At 44.3% G+C, this 23,608-nt stretch overlaps 1 protein-coding gene across 2 annotated transcripts in view; it reads right to left on the bottom strand.

Annotated features, from left to right (window-relative positions):
* Positions 1 to 23,608, bottom strand: part of scn12aa (sodium channel, voltage gated, type XII, alpha a) — a 122,619-nt gene that overhangs the window by 57,079 nt on the left and 41,932 nt on the right. Inside the window, exons 3-8 of one of the 2 annotated variants that reach the window (XM_014141417.2) lie at positions 15,694 to 15,812; positions 12,313 to 12,402; positions 11,513 to 11,641; positions 6,580 to 6,671; positions 5,386 to 5,628; positions 4,649 to 4,712 (exon numbers count right to left, since the gene is read on the bottom strand). In XM_014141417.2, coding sequence (XP_013996892.2) covers positions 4,649 to 4,712; positions 5,386 to 5,628; positions 6,580 to 6,671; positions 11,513 to 11,641; positions 12,313 to 12,402; positions 15,694 to 15,812 — 737 coding nt within the window. Of the gene's footprint in view, positions 1 to 4,648; positions 4,713 to 5,385; positions 5,629 to 6,579; positions 6,672 to 11,512; positions 11,642 to 12,312; positions 12,939 to 15,693; positions 15,813 to 23,608 lie in introns of those variants that run through there. The other variant, XM_045694475.1, reaches the window with a different exon arrangement.

The following is a 23,608-nucleotide window of genomic DNA, read 5'->3' as shown; positions in this document are numbered from 1 at the left end:
CTCCGTAGGAGTGGCTACAAGAGCACAGTGCAGAATGCTCAATGAGGTTAAGTAGAATCCTAGAGTTTCAGCTAAAGACGTACAGAAATCTCTGGAACATGCTAACATCTTTGTTGACGAGTCTACGATACGTAAAACACGAAACAAGAATGGTGTTCATGGGAGGACACCACGGAAAAAGCCACTGCTGTCCAAAAAAAACATTACTACATGTATGAAGTTTGCAAAAGTGCACCTGGATGTTCCGCAGCGCTACTGGCAAATATTCTGTGGACAGAAACTACAGTTGAGTTGTTTGGAAGGAACACACAACACTATGTGGAGAAAAGAAGGCACAGCACACCAACCTCATCCCAACTGTAAAGTATGGTGGAGGGAGCATCATGGTTTGGGGCTGCTTTGCTGCCTCAGGGCCTGGACAGCTTGCGATCATCGGCGGAAAAATGAATTCCTAAGTTTATCAAGACATTTTGCAGGACAATGTAAGGCTATCTGTCCGCCAATTGAAGCTCAACAGAAGTTGTGTGATGCAACAGGACAATGCCTCAAAATACAGAAGTAAATCAACAACAGAATGGCTTCAACAGAAGAAAATACAGCTTCTGGAGGGGCCCAGTCAGAGTCCTGACCTCAACCCGATTTAAAATGCTGTGGCATGACCTCAAGAGAGCGGTTCACACCAGATATCCTAAGAATATTGCTGAATTGAAACATTTTGGTAAAGAGGAATGGTCCAAAATTCCTCCTGACCGTTGTGCAGCTCTGATCTGCAACTACAGAAAACGTTTGGTTGAGTTTATTGCTGCCAAAGGAGGATCAACCAGTTATTAAATCCAAGGATTCACATACATATGGTACTCCCTGTATGGTACTTCCTCTATGGTACTCCCTGTATATACTATACCATCATTCTTGTGTATTTTATTCCTTTTGTGTTACCATTTTTTACTTTTCTTATTTTCTTATTTTTAACTCTGCATCGTTGGGAAGGGCTCGCAATCTAAAATTATTGATTCAGCTTTTTCTCCTTGTAGATTAAACCTGTGGCTCTGTGTTTGATATTGTGAGAGATTAAGTTCTGCGTTTTGAGTTTCTGCAGACAGCATAGCACTGGCCTCTGTCTCTCTGTGTGTGAGCATCAACAAGGACTCTCTCGTAAAATTTATTTTTCCTCAATAAAACAAACCAGAATAAATAAAGGTTAAGTACAATTCAAGTTTCCAACCAGGTCAATCTTGTTCATCTCATTGTCAATCACTCATATATGTATTTTCTGTAAATCCAACCTCCAAAATGTGCTCATTGCCAACAACGAAAGACAAAGTCAAATATAATATACCACATCCGTTCCTTAAATATGGAATATTGGATAGCCAAGTATAACTCTAAATTCTATTTTCTGTCGTCTTCTCAGAAGCGATTAACAGAAACACCTAATGGATAAGCTATTTGTTGAAAAACCCTGGGATTTCAGATTTACCCAGATGGGTATTTAGTTCAATATAACCCCTGGAACAGCCATGTCATGGCCGGAGTCATCCCTCCCTCCCTCTCTCCCTACCTCTCGTTGTGCTGTTTCAAAACGCTTTGGATTTATGGGATTAAAGATAGCGTGGGCTGAGTAGCCATATTTGGTAGGTTTCAAACTACAGCCTTTGATTGGGGACAGATCAGGAACCATCTAACCTGACAGAACAGGGACCATCTAACCTGACAGAACAGGGACCATCTAACCTGACAGAACAGGGACCATCTAACCTGACAGAACAGGGACCATCTAACCTGACAGAACAGGGACCATCTAACCTGACAGAACAGGGACCATCTAACCTGACAGAACAGGGACCATCTAACCTGACAGAACAGGGACCATCTAACCTGACAGAACAGGGACCATCTAACCTGACAGAACAGGGACCATCTAACCTGACAGAACAGGGACCATCTAACCTGACAGAACAGGGACCATCTAACCTGACAGAACAGGGACCATCTAACCTGACAGAACAGGGACCATCTAACCTGACAGAACAGGGACCATCTAACCTGACAGAACAGGAACCATCTAACCTGACAGAACAGGGACCATCTAACCTGACAGAACAGGAACCATCTAACCTGACAGAACAGGGACCATCTAACCTGACAGAACAGGGACCATCTAACCTGACAGAACAGGAACCATCTAACCTGACAGAACAGGGACCATCTAACCTGACAGAACAGGGACCATCTAACCTGACAGAACAGGAACCATCTAACCTGACAGAACAGGGACCATCTAACCTGACAGAACAGGGACCATCTAACCTGACAGAACAGGGACCATCTAACCTGACAGAACAGGGACCATCTAACCTGACAGAACAGGGACCATCTAACCTGACAGAACAGGGACCATCTAACCTGACAGAACAGGGACCATCTAACCTGACAGAACAGGGACCATCTAACCTGACAGAACAGGGACCATCTAACCTGACAGAACAGGGACCATCTAACCTGACAGAACAGGGACCATCTAACCTGACAGAACAGGGACCATCTAACCTGACAGAACAGGGACCATCTAACCTGACAGAACAGGGACCATCTAACCTGACAGAACAGGGACCATCTAACCTGACAGAACAGGAACCATCTAACCTGACAGAACAGGAACCATCTAACCTGACAGAACAGGGGCCATCTAACCTGACAGAACAGGGACCATCTAACCTGACAGAACAGGGACCATCTAACCTGACAGAACAGGGACCATCTAACCTGACAGAACAGGGACCATCTAACCTGACAGAACAGGGACCATCTAACCTGACAGAACAGGAACCATCTAACCTGACAGAACAGGAACCATCTAACCTGACAGAACAGGAACCATCTAACCTGACAGAACAGGGACCATCTAACCTGACAGAACAGGGACCATCTAACCTGACAGAACAGGAACCATCTAACCTGACAGAACAGGAACCATCTAACCTGACAGAACAGGGACCATCTAACCTGACAGAACAGGGACCATCTAACCTGACAGAACAGGAACCATCTAACCTGACAGAACAGGGACCATCTAACCTGACAGAACAGGGACCATCTAACCTGACAGAACAGGGACCATCTAACCTGACAGAACAGGAACCATCTAACCTGACAGAACAGGAACCATCTAACCTGACAGAACAGGAACCATCTAACCTGACAGAACAGGAACCATCTAACCTGACAGAACAGGAACCATCTAACCTGACAGAACAGGAACCATCTAACCTGACAGAACAGGGACCATCTAACCTGACAGAACAGGGACCATCTAACCTGACAGAACAGGAACCATCTAACCTGACAGAACAGGAACCATCTAACCTGACAGAACAGGGACAGGATTTCTGCAGAAGGAGGTAGGCCTATACAGTACTATGGGTAGGGTTCCTGCAGAAAGAGGTAGGCCTATACAGTACTGTGGGTAGGGTTTCTGCAGGAGGTAGGCCTATACAGTACCATGGGTAGGGTTCCTACAGTCCAGCTACCATACTTTTTACACTACCGGACCATAACCTGACATACCAGGGGCTATAACCTGACATGCTAGGGGCTATAACCTGACACTATGTATTTGAATATGAATAGAGAGGAGCTCTGGCTTTGTCCTGTCTGGACTAGTGTAGTACATAGAAATGTTTGCTGCCCATCATGCTTTACCCTCACTAACAGTTCAGTATGCTTTACCCTCAGTAACAGTTCAGTATGCTTTACTCTCACTAACACTTCACTATGCTTTACCCTCACTAACAGTTCACTATGCTTTACCCTCACTAACAGTTCAGTATGCTTTACCCTCAGTAACAGTTCACTATGCTTTACTCTCACTAACAGTTCAGTATGCTTTACCCTCACTAACAGTTCACTATGCTTTACCCTCACTAACAGTTCACTATGCTTTACCCTCACTAACAGTTCACTATGCTTTACCCTCACTAACAGTTCACTATGCTTTACTCTCACTAACAGTTCACTATGCTTTACCCTCACTAACAGTTCACTATGCTTTACCCTCACTAACAGTTCAGTATGCTTTACCCTCAGTAACAGTTCACTATGCTTTACTCTCACTAACAGTTCAGTATGCTTTACCCTCACTAACAGTTCACTATGCTTTACTCTCACTAACAGTTCAGTATGCTTTACCCTCACTAACAGTTCACTATGCTTTACCCTCACTAACAGTTCACTATGCTTTACCCTCACTAACAGTTCACTATGCTTTACCCTCACTAACAGTTCACTATGCTTTACCCTCACTAACAGTTCACTATGCTTTACCCTCACTAACAGTTCACTATGCTTTACCCTCACTAACAGTTCACTATGCTTTACCCTCACTAACAGTTCACTATGCTTTACCCTCACTAACAGTTCACTATGCTTTACCCTCACTAACAGTTCACTATGCTTTACCCTCACTAACAGTTCACTATGCTTTACCCTCACTAACAGTTCACTATGCTTTACTCTCACTAATAGTTCACTATGCTTTACCCTCACTAACAGTTCACTATGCTTTACCCTCACTAACAGTTCACTATCCACAAGCAGATGTTATGTAGAAGCCAACATTATGCAATAGCCAGTACAGCAGCTGACTTACCCTGCATCTTGTCCATATCCACAAATTAAGGCATCCTTTGCTCCTTCAACTTTGTAGAAATTATCTGAAAAGCAGATTAGGAACATGACTTAAGCACAACACATACAACTCAGGTAATAAAACAAACCAGTCTCGAGGCCTGCTTTAACTGGTTCAACTGATTAAGAGTTCCTGAGCTGGTCGTTCCAGAGACCAGTAACCTAACAGTAATTTCATTTTACCTTTATTTAACTAGGCAAGTCAGTTAAGAACAAATTCTTATTTACAATGACGGCCTTGGAACAGTGGGTTAACTGCCTTGTTCAGGGGCAGAATGACAGATTTTTACCTTGTCAGCTCGGGGATTCAATCTAGCAACCTTTTGGGTTACTGGCCCAACGCTCTAACCACTAGGCTACCTGCCACCCCAGTAATACACCCATCATCACTGTGCACCCGCCCGCCTACCTTATACATGCCATTTAGCAGACGATTTTATCTAACGCAACTTACAGTCTCAGAGTGTTGGGTTAAATGCAGAAGACATATGGCCCCGGGAATTGAACCGACAATCCTGGCTTTTTGCAAGCACCATCCTCTACCAACTGACCAATTACAGTACTGAGGTGTAATTTTATATTGCATCATACCAATTAATATTTAGTGTGTCATATCTCTTGCACCTTAACAAAGGCTTCCAAACTGGCCGTGCCTACAGTGCAGAACAGACCAAAAGGACATGACAAAAAAAAATCAACCTTCATTGGTGACAAAGTCGTTCATGGAGTTCCAGGTCCGGTTGTTGCAGGTGAAGGTGTCGTTGACGTTATATGAGGAGTTGACGCAGTGTGCCGCGCTACGGACGCATTTCTGCCGCAGGATGCCCATGAAGAGCTGCAGGCCGATGAGGGCGAACACGCTCAGGCAGAACACTGTCAGGATCATCACGTCCGCAAGCTTCTTCACTGACTGGATCAGAGCACCAACGATGGTCTTTAGGCCTGAGGGAGACAGACAATAGATTATACAATGTCCCCAATAGACTTGACAGTTAAACATTGTCCCTACCATGGTCTTCAGGCCTGAGGGAGACAGAGACAGGTTAGAAATGGTCCCCACTATTGTCTTAGATTTCCAGTAGACAAGAGATGAGTTAGACATTGTCCTGTGATGGTCTTTGACCTACAGGTGATATTTATCAGCTTTACAATGTCCTGCAAGGCTTCAAACCTATCAGCCAGCCTTACAGTACAATGTCCTGCAAGGCTTCAAACCTATCAGCTAGCATTACAGTACAATGTCCTGCAAGGCTTCAAACCTATCAGCTAGCTTTACAGTACAATGTCCTGCAAGGTTTCAAACCTATCAGCTAGCCTTACAGTACAATGTCCTGCAAGGCTTCAAACCTATCAGCCAGCCTTACAGTACAACGTCCTGCAAGGCTTCAAACCTATCAGCTAGCTTTACAGTACAATGTCCTGCAAGGTTTCAAACCTATCAGCTAGCCTTACAGTACAATGTCCTGCAAGGCTTCAAACCTATCAGCTAGCATTACAGTACAATGTCCTGCAAGGCTTCAAACCTATCAGCTAGCTTTACAGTACAATGTCCTGCAAGGCTTCAAACCTATCAGCCAGCCTTACAGTACAACGTCCTGCAAGGCTTCAAACCTATCAGCTAGCTTTACAGTACAATGTCCTGCAAGGTTTCAAACCTATCAGCTAGCCTTACAGTACAATGTCCTGCAAGTCTTCAAACCTATCAGCTAGCCTTACAGTACAATGTCCTGCAAGGCTTCAAACCTATCAGCTAGCCTTACAGTACAATGTCCTGCAAGGCTTCAAACCTATCAGCTAGCTTTACAGTACAATGTCCTGCAAGGCTTCAAACCTATCAGCCAGCCTTACAGTGCAACGTCCCCAGACAGAACAGAAGAAAATAGTTTCTCTCACCTGGAATGACAGAGATGGTTTTCAGCGCTCGGAGGACCCTGAATGTTCTCAATGCAGACACGTTTCCCAGGTCCACAAACTCTGTGAGATATCTGCAACATGATGAAAGACATGAGGACAATGATGTCCCATAAACACAGCACCAGCTGGCTAAACAGATATCAGACTGATTCAGAGTGTACAGAATGGGGTATAAAGACAGAAGAGAAATGGACACGTGCAACACTAAGGGTATAAAGCAATCTATAAAGAGAGAGAAATTGAACAGGGCATTGCCCTTCAATGATCACTGTGGCTTGATCAAGAAACTCATCTCTATTTAGTTGGCTTGTAAGTGGTCAACTACAGTACAACAAACAAACAAAAAACACTCCAGGAGTCCTAGGGTAAGGAATGTCGAGCACCTGATTCCCTTCTTGTGTCCAGCTGGGCTGTACTGCGTTTGGGTACACTTTCATTCTACAGTACAAGACACTTTGCGTCAATATAGAACAAAAAATAAATAAATGTTGAATCCATCTATCTGGGAAACGCTATTGTGCAGAACAAGAACACTTATTAATGCACGTTCCTGGAAATACACTTTCTGTAATTGAATGAATTCCACCCTGGCAGTTAGTTCTGAGCAATCCATTCAAACAGAGAAGGCATTCTCTTTACTCTGATTGGCCCTCTGAGACATCCAGTAATACTGCATAAGTAGGTCACCTGACTAATCCTGCATCATCATCATCATCATCATCATTATCGCAAGTCACGACACAGAGATCTATCCTCTACATTACAGTCTTATGCAGTACAGTCCTATACAGTACAGTCCTATACAGTACAGTGTTATACAGTACAGTCCTATACAGTACAGTTTCATACAGTACAGTCCTATACAGTACAGTCCTATACAGTACACTCCTATACAGTACAGTCCTGTCTTATACAGTACAGTCCTTTTTAGTACAGTCTTATACAGTACAGTTCCATACAGTACAGTCCTATACAGTACAGTGTTATACAGTACAGTGCCATACAGTACATTCTTATAAAGTACAGTTTCATACAGTACAGTCCTATACAGTACAGTCCTATACAGTACAGTCTTATACAGTACAGTCATATACAGTACAGTCCTATACAGTACAGTCCTATACAGTACAGTTCCATACAGTACAGTCCTATACAGTACAGTGCCATACAGTACATTCTTATAAAGTACAGTTTCATACAGTACAGTCCTATACAGTACAGTCTTATACAGTACAGTCCTATACAGTACAGTCTTATACAGTACAGTCTTATACAGTACAGTCCTATAATAGTACAGTTGCATACAGTACAGTCCTATACACTACAATCAGTGCCTGGAATCCCTGATGATGATAGGGATGGTGACAGTGATGATGGTGATGATGGTGAAGGTAATGATGATGGTAGTGACGATGATAGTGATGGTGATGATAGTGATGATGATGGTGAGGGTTATGATGATGATGATGATGGTAGTGATGATGGTGTGGGTGGTGATGGTGATGATTATGGTGATGATGTGATGTGATGGTGATGATGGAGATGATGGTGATGATGATGATGATGATAGTAGTGATGATGGTGACGGTGGTGATGGTGATGATTATGGTGATGATGTATTGATGATGGTGATGATGATGGAGATGATGGTGATGGTATTGATGATGGTGATGATAATGGTAGTGATGATGGTGGTGATGATGGTAGTGATGATGTAGTGATGATGGTAGTGATGATGGTGATGATGATGGTAGTGATGATGATGGTGATGGTGATGGTGACGGTGATGGTAGTGATGATGGTGATGATGGTGGTGATGGTAGGGATGATGATGGTGATGAAGGTGATGGTGATGATGATGGTGACGGTGATGATGGTAGTGATGATGGTGATGATGATGGTGATGATAATGGTGATGTGACGGTAATGGTAGGGATGATGGTGATGATGGTAGTGATGATGGTGATGATGATGATGGAGATGATGGTAGTGATGATGATGGTGGTGATGGTAGTGATGATGGTGATGATGATGGTAGTGATGATGATGGTAGTGATGGTGACGGTGATGATGGTAGTGATGATGGTGATGATGGTAGTGATGATGGTGATGATGATGATGGAGATGATGGTAGTGATGATGATGGTGGTGATGGTAGTGATGATGGTGATGATGATGGTAGTGATGATGGTGATGGTGACGGTAGTGATGATGGTGATGATGATGGTAGTGATGATGGTAGTGATGATGGTGATGATGGTGATGATGATGATGATGGTGATGGTAGTGATGATGGTGATGACGATGGTGATGATGACTGTCATAATGATTAGGATGAGGATGGTAGTGATGATGGTGATGATGCTGATGGTGATGATGGTAGTTATGATGGTGATGATGATGGTGATGATGGTAGTGATGATGGGGATGGTAGTGATGATGGTGATGATGATGGTAGTGATGATGGTGATGATAATGATGGTGGTGATGGTGATGATGATGGTGATAATGATGGTGATGATGATGATGGTGATGATGATGATGGTGGTGATGATGGTAGTGATGATGGTGACGATGATGGTGATGATGGTAGTGATGATGGTGGTGATGATGGTGATGGTAGTGATGGTAGTGATGATGGTGATGATGGTAGTGATGATGGTAGTGATGATGGTGATGTCTATATTAGATGTCTAAGGACCATATTTGCTCAGTATTGTTACCTGTGTAATTTTTCCTTCCTGTTTATTTATTCTAAGTGGTGAGGAACAGGTGCATCACTGTAACTGAGCATCATTTAGAAAGCTGAGGCTTAGTGAACATGGCCCTAGCTGTGTCCTCTCTCTCTCTCTCTCTCTCTCTCTCTCTCTCTCTCTCTCTCTCTCTCTCTCTCTCTCTCTCTCTCTCTCTCTCACTCTCTCTCTCTCCTATTTATAGCCTAAAGCCCTAAACGGTTGAGCTGCCTTATGGTGTTCTGTCCTGGTCCAGTGTGCTGAAAGAGTTGTTTCATTACCCTAGCAGGTCCTAACATGTTCAGAATGTATAAACTATGGAGGAGGAGTCAGATGTAATCTCACAACCTTGTTATTGTCATATCAATGCGACCTTATGTGTGTATCATGTGATGGGATGTGATATTGCGTGTGGGGATAAAGGTGCTTAAAACTCCCATAGTAATGGTTCCCGAGGCACTGTTGCCGTTAGAGACTCTCTCTGGATCTCTCAGCTCTCCAGAGTCCTGTTTCCTCCCACTCTTTCTCTCTCTCTCTCTCTTTCTTAATTTTTCTCTCTCTCTCTCCTCTATAGCTGTCTCCTCTATAGCTGTATCCTCTATAGCTGTATCCTCTCTAGCTGTCTCCTCTATAGCTGTCTCCTCTCTAGCTGTATCCTCTATAGCTGTATCCTCTCTAGCTGTCTCCTCTCTAGCTGTATCCTCTCTAGCTGTCTCCTCTCTAGCTGTCTCCTCTCTAGCTGTCTCCTCTCTAGCTGTATTCTCTCTAGCTGTCTCCTCTCTAGCTGTATCCTCTCTAGCTGTCTCCTCTCTAGCTGTATCCTCTCTAGCTGTCTCCTCTCTAGCTGTATTCTCTCTAGCTGTCTCCTCTCTAGCTGTCTCCTCTCTAGCTGTCTCCTCTCTAGCTGTATCCTCTCTAGCTGTATCCTCTATAGCTGTCTCCTCTATAGCTGTCTCCTCTCTAGCTGTCTCCTCTCTAGCTGTCTCCTCTCTAGCTGTATCCTCTCTAGCTGTCTCCTCTCTAGCTGTCTCCTCTCTAGCTGTATCCTCTCTAGCTGTCTCCTCTATAGCTGTCTCCTCTCTAGCTGTATCCTCTCTAGCTGTCTCCTCTCTAGCTGTATCCTCTCTAGCTGTATCCTCTATTGCTGTATCCTCTCTAGCTGTATCCTCTCTAGCTGTATCCTCTCTAGCTGTATCCTCTCTAGCTGTATCCTCTCTAGCTGTACCCTCTATAGCTGTCTCCTCTATAGCTGTCTCCTCTCTAGCTGTCTCCTCTCTAGCTGTATCCTCTCTAGCTGTATCCTCTCTAGCTGTATCCTCTCTAGCTGTACCCTCTCTAGCTGTACCCTCTCTAGCTGTATCCTCTCTAGCTGTATCACCACGGACGGGTCTCTAGACCATCTCCCTCCATTATCCTCTCTCTGAGATTGTTCAGTTCACTCTCAGAAGTCCATTCACAATGCAACCCTTCAAGTACCCGCTAAGTCCCAAAGTCAAGTGGTGTTTTCATTTTAAATAATGAATATTAAATCCACGTGTCATCCACCTAGAAGACATCTATGTCTCTCTCTCTCTCTCTCTCTCTCTCTCTGTCTCTCTTTCCCTCTCTCTCTGTCTCTCTTTCCCTCTCTCTCTCCCTGTCTCTCTTTCCCTCTCTCTCTCTCTCTCTCTCTCTCTCTCTCTCTCTCTCTCTCTCTCTCTCGTCTCTCTCTCTCTCTCTCTCTCTGTCTCTCTTTCCCTCTCTCTCTCTCTCTCTCTCTCTCTCTCTCTCTCTCTCTCTCTCTCTCTCTCTCTCTCTCTGTCTCTCTCTCTCTCTCTCTCTCTCTCTCTCTCTCTCTCTCTCTCTCTCTCTCTCTCTTTCCCTCTCTCTCTCTCTCTGTCTCTCTTTCCCTCTCTCTCTCTCTCTGTCTCTCTTTCCCTCTCTCTCTCTGTCTCTCTTTCCTCTCTCTCTCTCTGTCTCTCTCTCTCTCTCTCTCTCTCTCTCTCTCTCTCTCTCTCTCTCTCTCTCTCTCTCTCTCTCTCTCTCTCTCTCTCTCTCTCTCTCTCTCTCTCTCTCTCTCTCTCTCTCTCTCTCTCTCTGGGATGTATTAAAAGCCCCTGGATGACAAATACCTAGGAAATGAACAGGAGGTGGCTAGGGGTGAAGGAGGTGAAATACCAGACCAAAGGGTCGGTACTTACGCCATGGAGATTACACTAAAATCCAGCCAGTTCCATGGGTCTCTCAAGAAGGTGAACGGTCCGACACAGAATCCTCTCGCAAATATCTTTATCATGGACTCAAAGGTGTAGATACCGGTGAACGTGTACCTGAAAAATAATTTCATGGATTCAAAACAACACAGTATTAGGCAATAGCAGTGGATGAAGAGAGATCATTCGTTTAGGTATAAAGTGATAGTTTTTCAACTCATTTAGCATGCTCTCAATCAACCGTTGAAAGAAAATGTAAATGCCAAAATAGCAGAATGTAATAATACGGTATTTACAATCAAGGTATTGTTAGCTAGCAAGGGGGAGTATGTTATGTCATACATTCCCAGAATACCTTGTTTCAGAGGCTAGTTTTACCTTAGGTATAAACATTCAGTAACGGAATTGGAAGTTAAGCATTCATCACATTCCAAATTGTAAAAGATATTTAAGCAAAACCTGATGAAAAGCGTTGGGGGCGAAGTGTGGAGCATTATACACCATGCCAAGTTGTCATTCTCATGTGGCATTCCAAGTGCAGTGAGTGTGCCGACCGCATCACATGCTTGATGTAGGCTACTTACATTTAAAATACAGTAACTTACCGACCAGGATTCACACACTGTTACTGTTACTGTAGCAACACACCTTGACAACGCTCAATATTGGGGGGGAAAAAAAGGAGGGAGGGAGGGAGGGACAGAGGAAGTTCCTATCACAGGAGAACAGTGTATTCACCATCAAAATAAGTGTACTAAGGAGGGAGGAAGTGTAGACGTATTACTTACTCCAGGTACTTGGTCCAAGGGGCAGGGTCCGACATAGCCATGAAGCAACAGTTGGTCAGAATAGTACACATAATGAACAAGCTGAATAATGTGAAGAAAAGGTTAAAGTAAATTTACATATGTTTGTCAATGTATCACATACTGTACTTACCACACCTTCTCTCTAAATTAAGTTACCCATTTTTTTAATTTTTTTTTAATGTTTCTATTAGTGATGTAATTCTGGGAACTAGCCGTCCTTTCAATGGAAAATAAATCTTTGAAATATGACCATGAGGATAATAAACTGACTAAGTTTGTCCTTGTTAGCAAGGTCCTCCTCACGACTACTCTGTTCATTTTATATACAGTAAATGCTTGCATGATAGCTTGTTCCTGCTCCCATGACCAGTTGGGTTGTTGTTACCGTAGTTCATACATTATAGCTCGACCTCAGCTTTCAGGTCATAGCTAGAGACTGGGGATGTGTTTTTCTCCACGTCTCTAATGCTGGGCGTACACTACACGACTTTCCAAAAAAATCCTAAAATCGCTGAGCCTCTCACATTAAACAATCGTCTTTCCTGTAGTTGTTTTGTGTTGCCAGTAAATGATGTGACACAGAATGGTGTCGCATCACATCAGAATGGTGTCGCATCACATCAGAATGGTGTCGCATCACCTCAGAATGGTGTCGCATCACCTCAGAATGGTGTCGCATCACATCAGAATGGTGTCGCATCACATCAGAATGGTGTCGCATCACATCAGAATGGTGTCGCATCACATCAGAATGGTGTCACATCACATCAGAATGGTGTCACGTCACCTCAGAATGGTGTTGCATCACATTAGAATGGTGTCACATCACATCAGAATGGTGTGAAGATGTGATTAGATTGTTAATGTAACTAGAACGAGCTGTGGCTCAAAGTAGCCCATTAAACTTTTGAGGTCAGTCATTCATGCTTGTTATACAGAGTTGAAATATAAAAAAAAAAGACATTGCTTGTGAATAACAATGACACTTTTTCTTTTAAGGGAAGTAAAATTGCATACTGGCTAGCTGGTATTAGTTATGGCTCCTGCTGGAGAGTCTACACATTCTGGGTGATGTGAAACAACGACATCATGTCACTGGCTTCTTCTCTGGCGAACTCTCATTGGCTACTGCTGATCACTGTTCTCAAAACTCTGTCGTAGCACATCTCACACTACGAGAGCGTTGCAGATTTTCAGCTGATAAAATCAAACATGTTTGAAAATATCGGGATGTCTCTGACGGCTCAAAAAGGAAATGGAATCGGTAGACCTCAGATTGCGTCTCTGACCCGCTCATATTAAACGAGCGTCTGTGACGGCTGCGTGCCTCGAGTAGGCAACGACATGGGGATTTTGTCTCCGATCTCAAAAACTTGTTTGGGACAGCTAAATCGTGTAGTGTACACCTGGCTTAAGATGTCTCTCTTTTATGATTTGTTTCCAGAATTCTGTAGTGCATATTTCTAATAAAGTGGACTCTTACTGAAAAATAACAAGGCAATGAAGATGTTATCTAGCATTTCACCCACAAGCATACAATTACATTTTGACACTAACAGCCCATTTGCAAACAGTTCTTTCCGGTATACAGTAAGTGTCACCCATTGCAATTGTTAGGGGTAGATTTTTAAACCCCTATAGTATAGTACAGAACAACAGAATATATTTATACTGTAGCACAGAGAACGAGAGGATGGATGGATTTAGTAGAGAAAGAGAGGATGGATGGATTTAGCAGAGAAAGAGAGGATGGATTGATTTAGTAGAGAAAGAGAGGATGGATGGATTTAGTAGAGAACGAGAGGATGGATTGATTTAGCAGAGAACGAGAGGATGGGTGGATTTAGTAGAGAACGAGAGGATGGATGGATTTAGCAGAGAAAGAGAGGATGGACTGATTTAGTAGAGAAAGAGAGGATGGATGGATTTAGCAGAGAAAGAGAGGATGGATTTAGTAGAGAACGAGAGGATGGATGGATTTAGTAGAGAATGAGAGGATGGATTGATTTAGTAGAGAACGAGAGGATGGATGGATTTAGTAGAGAACGAGAGGATGGATGGATTTAGTAGAGAACGAGAGGATGGATGGATTTAGCAGAGAAAGAGAGGATGTATTTAGTAGAGAACGAGAGGATGGATAGTTTTTAGTAAAGAACGAGAGAAGAATGAGAGGATGGATGGATTTAGTAGAGGAAGAGAGGATGGATGGATTCAGTAGAGAAAGAGAGGACGGATGGATTCAGTAGAGGAAGAGAGGACGGATGGATTTAGTAGAGAAAGAGAGGATGGATGGACTCAGTAGAGGAAGAGAGGACGGATGGATTCAGTAGAGAAAGAGAGGACGGATGGATTCAGTAGAGGAAGAGAGGATGGATGGATTCAGTAGAGGAAGAGAGGACGGATGGATTCAGAAGAGGAAGAGAGGATGGATGGATTCAGTAGAGAAAGAGAGGATGGATGGATTGAGTAGAGAATGAGAGGATGAATGGATTCAGTAGAGGAAGAGAGGATGGATGGATTCAGTAAAGGAAGAGAGGATGGGTGGATTCAGTCGTGCATGCAAAGGACAAGCCGTCCGTCTGAGAACTAATAGACAGCCGTCATGTGACGTGAAATCTCCTTGCTCTTATTTCATTTGGGAGATTAAGAGCAGCAGATCAAGGGATTTGGTTGGCGATGCCAGGGAGGAACATCACAAAGCTGTTTCAAAATGGGACTATGGAAAAATCCAATGGGATCCTACCATTGGAATCTGTAAATATTAGAAATTGGCTGATTGTACAGTCCAGTATATGACGCATGGCAGGGTGTGGCTTTTTAGGTTTTTTTAAGGGGACAATTAGAAAGTGGTACCAGTTGAGTTTTTTCTGGGTGAGGGGTTATCTTAACCTTACATGTTTCTGTGACATTATACTGAGTAGGCTACCTTGAAAATACCTCCTGCTTTACAAGCAAACAAACAGGCCAAACTGATAGAATTGTTTTTTAAATGAAGTGGCTCTATAGGACACAGCAACACAACAAAGAAAAATCCACCTGGCTCTCTTCCCTGAAACAATGACATCACACGATTATATAATGTAGAATGTTACTGACCCGACATTACATCACATATAACCGTTTTCCTCTGGGCTCATCACTAACCACTAACACAGGTAGACAGATAGACAGACGAGTAGACAGACAGACAGACAGACAGACAGACAGACAGACAGACAGACAGACAGACAGACAGACAGACAGACAGACAGACAGACAGACAGACAGACAGACAGACAGACAGACAGACAGACAGACAGACAGACAGACAGACAGACAGACAGACAGACAGACAGACAGACAGACCGTTGTAAAGGATATGAATGGACCAGGACTTTGATGGAGATTCTTCTGAGGAAGGTGAAAGGGGTAAATATATAGAGAGCAGACGTGGCACTGAACCGGAAGATGGCCGTCCCTTTATTAACTACTATAAAAGTCTGAGAGGTAGAAAGAAAGAAAGAGGAAAGATGCATTAGTAGCAATACAAGTTGTGGTTTGAGGTCAAATCACAGTAAACAAATAGTTGTAAAGTGCACAATAGTCTATTCAATCTAAACCAGTAGGGGGGTCTTTTAAGGTGGGGTAGGTTTGAGTAAATCAACACTCTTTGTTCTGTGCCGGTCCAAATAACCTGTTCTCAAATAGGAGTCAATAAATAGATTATTGTGTGTACTGGACAGGATTTCTTTATCTTCCATGTTGAGAGTCTGACTATGTCTACCATCTGTCTACATCAACGGTAAGCAGTGTCTAGGCAGCCCTGCAGTCCTCCAAGACAGACCCGGGTTCAAATACTATTTGAAATCTTTCAAATATTTTGAGTGTTTGCTCTAGCCTGCCTGGAGTGACCAGAATGGTGGGGTTCAAATACTATTTGACCTCAGCCAGGTTCAAGCAGCAAACTCCTTCCCATCAACAGAGCCGGTCTGTGCACTATAAGGCCAGCCCAGCTCAGATAATGCAGGCAACTCTTCTCCAAAGCAGGCTGAATATTTACTGAACAGATGTGGATGTATTTATTAAAATATTTATTCGTCTTTGGTTAATCCCACCGTCCAACAGCAGCAGGTCCTTGCCGTTCTGCTGCCATAGGCGAGACCAAAATATTTCTCCCCCCGCAAAACTAGAATAGTCCCAGTAAGCAAAATGACGTTGAAAAGGCATCTAAAATATGTACTTTCCAGACGTTGAAGTTAGGTTCAATTAAGGTGCTGAATGAAAAGTGAAAAGGTATTTTCCATATGTTTAAAATACATATTTTCCAGGATGTTGAAAAGGCATCTTTTCCGGACGTTAAAAAAATACATATTTTTCAGAGATTGAAATCAGATTCATTTTCAGGTTATGAATGAAAGTTGAAAATAAATCATTTATAGATGTCTATGTTTGGGTCAAATCAAGGCTTGTCCAGACCGGACAAAAAACTGAACTAAACATAGATGTCTATGATTGGTTCAGATTTTGTCTGGACCGGACCAAAACCCAATGTCCGTAGAAGTGGAAATCAAGGCCGGTCCGGAACGGCACCAAAAAAAGACATCAAAAAGGTGTCAGTCCGTGCTTACTGAGGTGTAGCTTAAAGTGTTGCCTGAAATGTAATAATATGAATACCCATCTATGTGGTAAGCCTACCATTTGTAAAACACCAACAACAAAAAAGGTTTAAAAAAATGTGGATAGTGCTTACTGGGGTGTGTATGTAGCCTACCATGTCAGCCTGCAATGGAATTTTATGAATGCCCATCTATGTGGTAGGCCCACCGTTTGAAAAACAGGCTATTGAATTGACTTTATTAGTCCTGATTCTTGTGACTAATCAATTTGGATATTTAAAAACATTGAATATGCAGAAATATTTTCTTTTTCAGAATGATCAGCTTGTCCAAAATTGACGGATACTAACTTGAAACCACTGTACATGACAATGGGTTGAAACTCCTGGACAACAGTTGTGATTGTGCATTCCATATTGTCCATTTTACTTTGACCTGTCCTGTTTTTAGGATATGTTGTTTGTTAACATAACAGCATGTTTTTTATTTGATTGAGCACCATTGAGGTTAGGCCATTTGATCAGAGAAACCTGTAAAAAGTGTCCATCTCATTACATTACCATCCATTTCATCTCCAGCCTGTATTCTACAGAAAAGGCCACATATTCCTTCCATTTTTTTTGTATTATTATAATTTTTTTTACCCATTTTTCTCCCCCAATTTCATGGTATCCAATTGGTAGTTACAGTCTTGTCTCATCGCTGCAACTCCTGTACGGACTCAGGAGAGGCGAAGGTCAAGAGCCGTGCGTCCTCTAAAACACGACCCTCCCAAGCCGCACTGCTTCTTGACACACTACTCGCTTAACCCGGAAGCCAGCCCCACCAATGTGTCGGAGGAAACATCACACAACTGGCGACCGTGTCAGCGTGCACTGCTCCCGCCCCAACACAGGAGTCGCTAGAGCGCGATGGGACAAGGACATCCCGCCCGGCCAAACCCTCCTCTAACCCGGACGACGCTGGGCCAATTGTGCACCGCCTCATGGGTCTCCCGGGATTGAACACGGACCTGTAGTGATACATCGAACACAGCAATGCAGTGCCTTAGACCGCTGCGCCACTCGACGGGGCCCCACATACTCTTTCTATCATATCCTATATCTGCTATATGATTTTTTTGACAGAACGTTGGTGGAGCACCGCACCGACGTGTCTCTTCAACAGCACCCTGGAGAGACATGCTGGGAATCAAACAAGATACATATTTTGCGTCCTGCCTTTGACGTAGTGGGCACTGCTTATCAAAGGGCGGCATCAGCACTCACCTAAAAAGCCCATTTGCCACTGGTTGAGAGAAATTGTAATTGTTTTTGGGTAGAATTATGTGAGGTTTTACGTGTTGTTTTGGAAGTCCGTCTTGGTCAGTTTAGCTCAGAAAATGCCGCCCTCGTCATTCTGCCGCCATAGTCGGCGGCGTAATCCTGCCTAATAAGCGGGCCGGACGTGAGCAGCAGCATCAAGCAGCTTCATCAAATGCCAATACAAAGAGACTCAGATCGAGAATGAGTACCTGCCATGCCAATTTTCTCATCCCTCTGTAAAGACTCTGGTAAAGGACAGAGAGGCCTGATCTACGACTCTGTAAAGACTCTGGTAAAGGACAGAGAGGCCTGATCTACGACTCTGTAAAGACTCTGGTAAAGGACAGAGAGGCCTGATCTACGACTCTGTAAAGACTCTGGTAAAGGACAGAGAGGCCTGATCTACGACTCTGTAAAGACTCTGGTAAAGGACAGAGAGGCCTGATCTACGACTCTGTAAAGACTCTGGTAACGGACAGAGAGGCCTGATCTACGACTCTGTAAAGACTCTGGTAAAGGACAGAGAGGCCTGATCTACGACTCTGTAAAGACTCTGGTAAAGGACAGAGAGGCCTGATCTACGACTCTGTAAAGCCTCTGGTAACGGACAGAGAGGCCTGATCTACGACTCTGTAAAGACTCTGGTAACGGACAGAGAGGCCTGATTTACGACTCTGTAATCGACAATCAATGAACCAACAGCATCACCTATACGTTGTCTACCAGACTCATGAATATACATTTTGAATTGTCGCATCAGGTAACCAGTCCATCAAGTATGAATAATAATAATACAATCCACACTCAAAGGCAATTACTCAAATGTATTTAATTTTGGAGTATAGGCTAGACCAATTATGTACCAAAGACATCTTCAATCAGTTATTTATTAATGTTTTTGTAAAATGCAGTAGGCTATATATTGTATAATGACACAATCATAATTTTAAATCAGGTTTTTTTCGGGCTTGGGCTCATGAGCATAGACATATGCATCAGCTGTAATATGTGTATGCGTGTTTTGAATAAATCATCCCGATTAGAAAGCACTGTACATTTTATTGTGTTAAGCTTTAAACCAACATCCACAACCACTGTCACGCCCTGACCGTAGAGAGCCTTTTTTATTCTCTATTTTGTTAGGTCAGGGTGTGACTTGGGTGGGCATATCTATGTTGTTATTTCTTTGTTGGCCTAGCATGGTTCCCAATCAGAGGCAGCTGTTTATCGTTGTCTCTGATTGGGGATCATACTTAGGCAGCCCTTTCTCCCACCTGTGATTGTGGGATCTTGTTTTTGTGTAGCTGCCTGTGAGCAGCCCAGAACGTCACGTTTCGTTTTCTTAAACATGTGTCATATTTATTAAACATGTGAAACTCTAAGTACGCTGCGCCTTGGTCCATCCTTTCAGACGAGCGCAACAACCACCATGTTTTCCACTCAGCTTCAACCCATTGTTGAACTTTTTAAAAACTACTATTTTGATGATGTGTTTTAAAGATTTCATTTGCATTGATGTCAGAATGGTTAAGGGCCAGAATGGCCTGAGTACCAGGCCATTAGGACCTGATGGTCGTTAGCCAGTTGGGTACTAACAAAGCATGTCCAGAGTGCAAAAAAGGTGATTACCGTGGAATTTTACTGCGGTCATGACTGCTGGAGAAGTGGTAATACGGTCACCTCAAAAGCCCTAATACTCTGTAAAGACTCTGATCTACGACTCGGTTAAGACTCTGGTGAGGGACAGAGAGGCCTGATCTCTGACTCGGTTAAGCCTCTGGCCAGGGACCGAGAGGCCTGATCTACGACTCGGTTAAGACTCTAGCCAGGGACAGAGAGGCCTGATCTACGACTCGGTTAAGACTCTGGCCAGGGACAGAGAGGCCTGATCTCTGACTCGGTTAAGCCTCTGGCCAGGGACAGAGGGGCCTGATCTACGACTCGGTTAAGCCTCTGGCCAGGGCCAGAGAGGCCTGATCTACGACTCGGTTAAGACTCTGGCCAGGGCCAGAGAGGCCTGATCTACGACTCGGTTAAGACTCTGGCCAGGGACAGAGAGGCCTGTTTTACGACTCGGTTAAGACTCTGGCCAGGGACAGAGAGGCCTGATCTACGACTCTATAAACACTGGTCAGGAACAGAGAGGCTTGACCCTTAGTTCATCCCATCACACTGCCTAACTCAGGGGACAGAAGAGGTGTAGGATCTCCTCCCACACCACATGGATGAGACCACTAAATTTCAACGGGACATTTCATAAAAAAAACGAATATTGTTATGAATATTATTTTGGAGAAAGAGAAGTTGAATCACAGCACAAAGAAAAGAGGTATGTGTTGTGGTCTCTGGTGGACAGGTATGTGTTGTGGTCTCTGGTGGACAGGTAAGTATTGTGGTCTCTGGTGGACAGGTATGTGTTGTGGTCTCTGGTGGACAGGTATGTGTTGTGGTCTCTGGTGGACAGGTATGTGTTGTGGTCTCTGGTGGACAGGTATGTGTTGTGGTCTCTGGTGGACAGGTAAGTGTTATGGTCTCTGGTGGACAGGTATGTGTTGTGGTCTCTGGTGGACAGGTAAGTGTTGTGGTCTCTGGTGGACAGGTAAGTGTTATGGTCTCTGGTGGACAGGTATGTGTTGTGGTCTCTGGTGGACAGGTATGTGTTGTGGTCTCTGGTGGACAGGTAAGTGTTATGGTCTCTGGTGGACAGGTAAGTGTTATGGTCTCTGGTGGACAGGTATGTGTTGTGGTCTCTGGTGGACAGGTAAGTGTTATGGTCTCTGGTGGACAGGTATGTGTTATGGTCTCTGGTGGACAGGTAAGTGTTGTGGTCTCTGGTGGACAGGTATGTGTTGTGGTCTCTGATGGACAGGTAAGTGTTATGGTCTCTGGTGGACAGGTATGTGTTGTGGTCTCTGGTGGACAGGTAAGTGTTGTGGTCTCTGGTGGACAGGTATGTGTTGTGGTCTCTGGTGGACAGGTAAGTGTTGTGGTCTCTGGTGGACAGGTATGTGTTGTGGTCTCTGGTGGACAGGTAAGTGTTATGGTCTCTGGTGGACAGGTAAGTGTTGTGGTCTCTGGTGGACAGGTATGTGTTGTGGTCTCTGGTGGACAGGTATGTGTTGTGGTCTCTGGTGGACAGGTATATGTTGTGGTCTCTGGTGGACAGGTAAGGATTGTGGTCTCTGGTGGACAGGTAAGTGTTATGGTCTCTGGTGGACAGGTAAGTGTTATGGTCTCTGGTGGACAGGTAAGGATTGTGGTCTCTGGTGGACAGGTAAGTGTTGTGGTCTCTGGTGGACAGGTATGTGTTGTGGTCTCTGGTGGACAGGTATGTGTTGTGGTCTCTGGTGGACAGGTATGTGTTGTGGTCTCTGGTGGACAGGTATGTGTTATGGTCTCTGGTGGACAGGTAAGGTAAGCAGCCGCACCACGCTTCGCTCCGCTCCACTCCACAGGTAATATTACACTTCACTACATTACAACGGCTTGATTTGTTTGATCTGAGCAATTCTTCTTAGCTAGCTACATAGCCGTCTTTGTATCAAAGATAATTGTGTAGTTTAGAGTAACTGAGTAATTATCGAGGCTAGCTATCTTCGTCCTCCTAACGTAGTCAACACTGCTAGCTGCTAGCTAGCTAGTCATCACTGCTAGCTAGCCAACTTCTACCGACTAGCAGCACTGCAGAAACTATTACATCGTAACGACTTGATTAGTGTGGTGTTAGTGTTAGTTAGCCAGCTACATAGTTGTCTTTGCTGTCTCTGTATCTAAGATAATTGTGTAGTTTGAGTTTGAGTATTATCGAGGTGAGCCAGCCAGCCGCGACGCGGCGCCAGACTTACTCAACACACCTAGTCATCATTAACCCACTGCCAGCTAGCCAACCGTTACCGACTAGCAGCGCTGTAGATACTAATACTTTACAACGGAACGATTTGACTAGTGCAGTGTTACCTAGCTAGCTACTTAGTTGTCTTTGTCATAGCTTGATAATTGTTAGCTAGCCAGCCATCGAGGTTAGCTAGCCAGATATTTCCGTCCCCCGCGACGCCATTTTTCCTAACCCAGCCAACTATTACCGACGTGCAGCATTGTTGAAACTAAATACACTACAAGGAACGTCTTGATTAGTGTTATGTTAGCTAGCTAGCTACAAAGTTGCTTTGTATCATGACAAGGTGTAGTACTGAAACTACCGAGGTTACCTAGCCAGCTACACGTTCAAAGTCAACAACGCAGCCACTGCTAGCTAGCCTACTCCACCAGCCAGCAGTACTGTATCATTTTAGTCAATAAGATTTCTGCAACGTAAGCTTAACTTCCTGAACATTCGAGACGTGTAGTCCACTTGTCATTCCAATCTCCTTTGCATTAGCGTAGCCTCTTCTGTAGCTTGTCTACTATGTGTCTGTCTATCCCTGTTCTCTCTCCTCTGCACAGGCCATACAAACGCTCCACACCGCGTGGCCGCTGCCACTCTAACCTGGTGGTCCCAGCGCGCACGACCCACGTGGAGTTCCAGGTCTCCGGCAGCCTCTGGAACTGCCGGTCTGCGGCCAACAAGGCTGAGTTCATCTCAGCCTATGCTACCCTCCAGTCCCTAGACTTCCTGGCGCTGACGGAAACATGGATTACCACAGATAACACTGCTACTCCTACTGCTCTCTCCTCGTCTGACTACGTGTTCTCGCATACCCCTAGAGCATCGAGCCAGCGGGGTGGTGGCACTGGAATCCTCATCTCTCCCAAGTGGACATTCTCTCTTTCTCCCCTGACCCATCTGTCTATCTCCTCATTTGAATTCCATGCTGTCACAGTTACCAGCCCTTTCAAGCTTAACATCCTTATCATTTATCGCCCTCCAGGTTCCCTTGGAGAGTTCATCAATGAGCTTGACGCCTTGATAAGTTCCTTTCCTGAGGATGGCTCACCTCTCACAGTTCTGGGTGACTTTAACCTCCCCACGTCTACCTTCGACTCATTCCTCTCTGCCTCCTTCTTTCCACTCCTCTCCTCTTTCGACCTCACCCTCTCACCTTCCCCCCCTACTCACAAGGCAGGCAAGGCCACCTCATCTTTACTAGATGCTGTTCTTCCACTAATCTCATTGCAACTCCCCTCCAAGTCTCCGACCACTACCTTGTATCCTTTTCCCTCTCGCTCTCATCCAACACTTCTCACTCTGCCCCTACTCGGATGGTATTGCGCCGTCCCAACCTTCGCTCTCTCTCTCCCGCTACTCTCTCCTCTTCCATCCTATCATCTCTTCCCTCTGCTCAAACCTTCTCCAACCTATCTCCTGATTCTGCCTCCTCAACCCTCCTCTCCTCCCTCTCTGCATCCTTTGATTTCCTCTGTCCCCTATCCTCCAGG

This window comes from Salmo salar, chromosome ssa14, assembly GCF_905237065.1.
Source record: "Salmo salar chromosome ssa14, Ssal_v3.1, whole genome shotgun sequence".
Taxonomy (NCBI): domain Eukaryota; kingdom Metazoa; phylum Chordata; class Actinopteri; order Salmoniformes; family Salmonidae; genus Salmo; species Salmo salar.
Note: the sequence above shows the minus strand (reverse complement) of the source record. Positions and strands in the feature narration are given on the sequence as shown.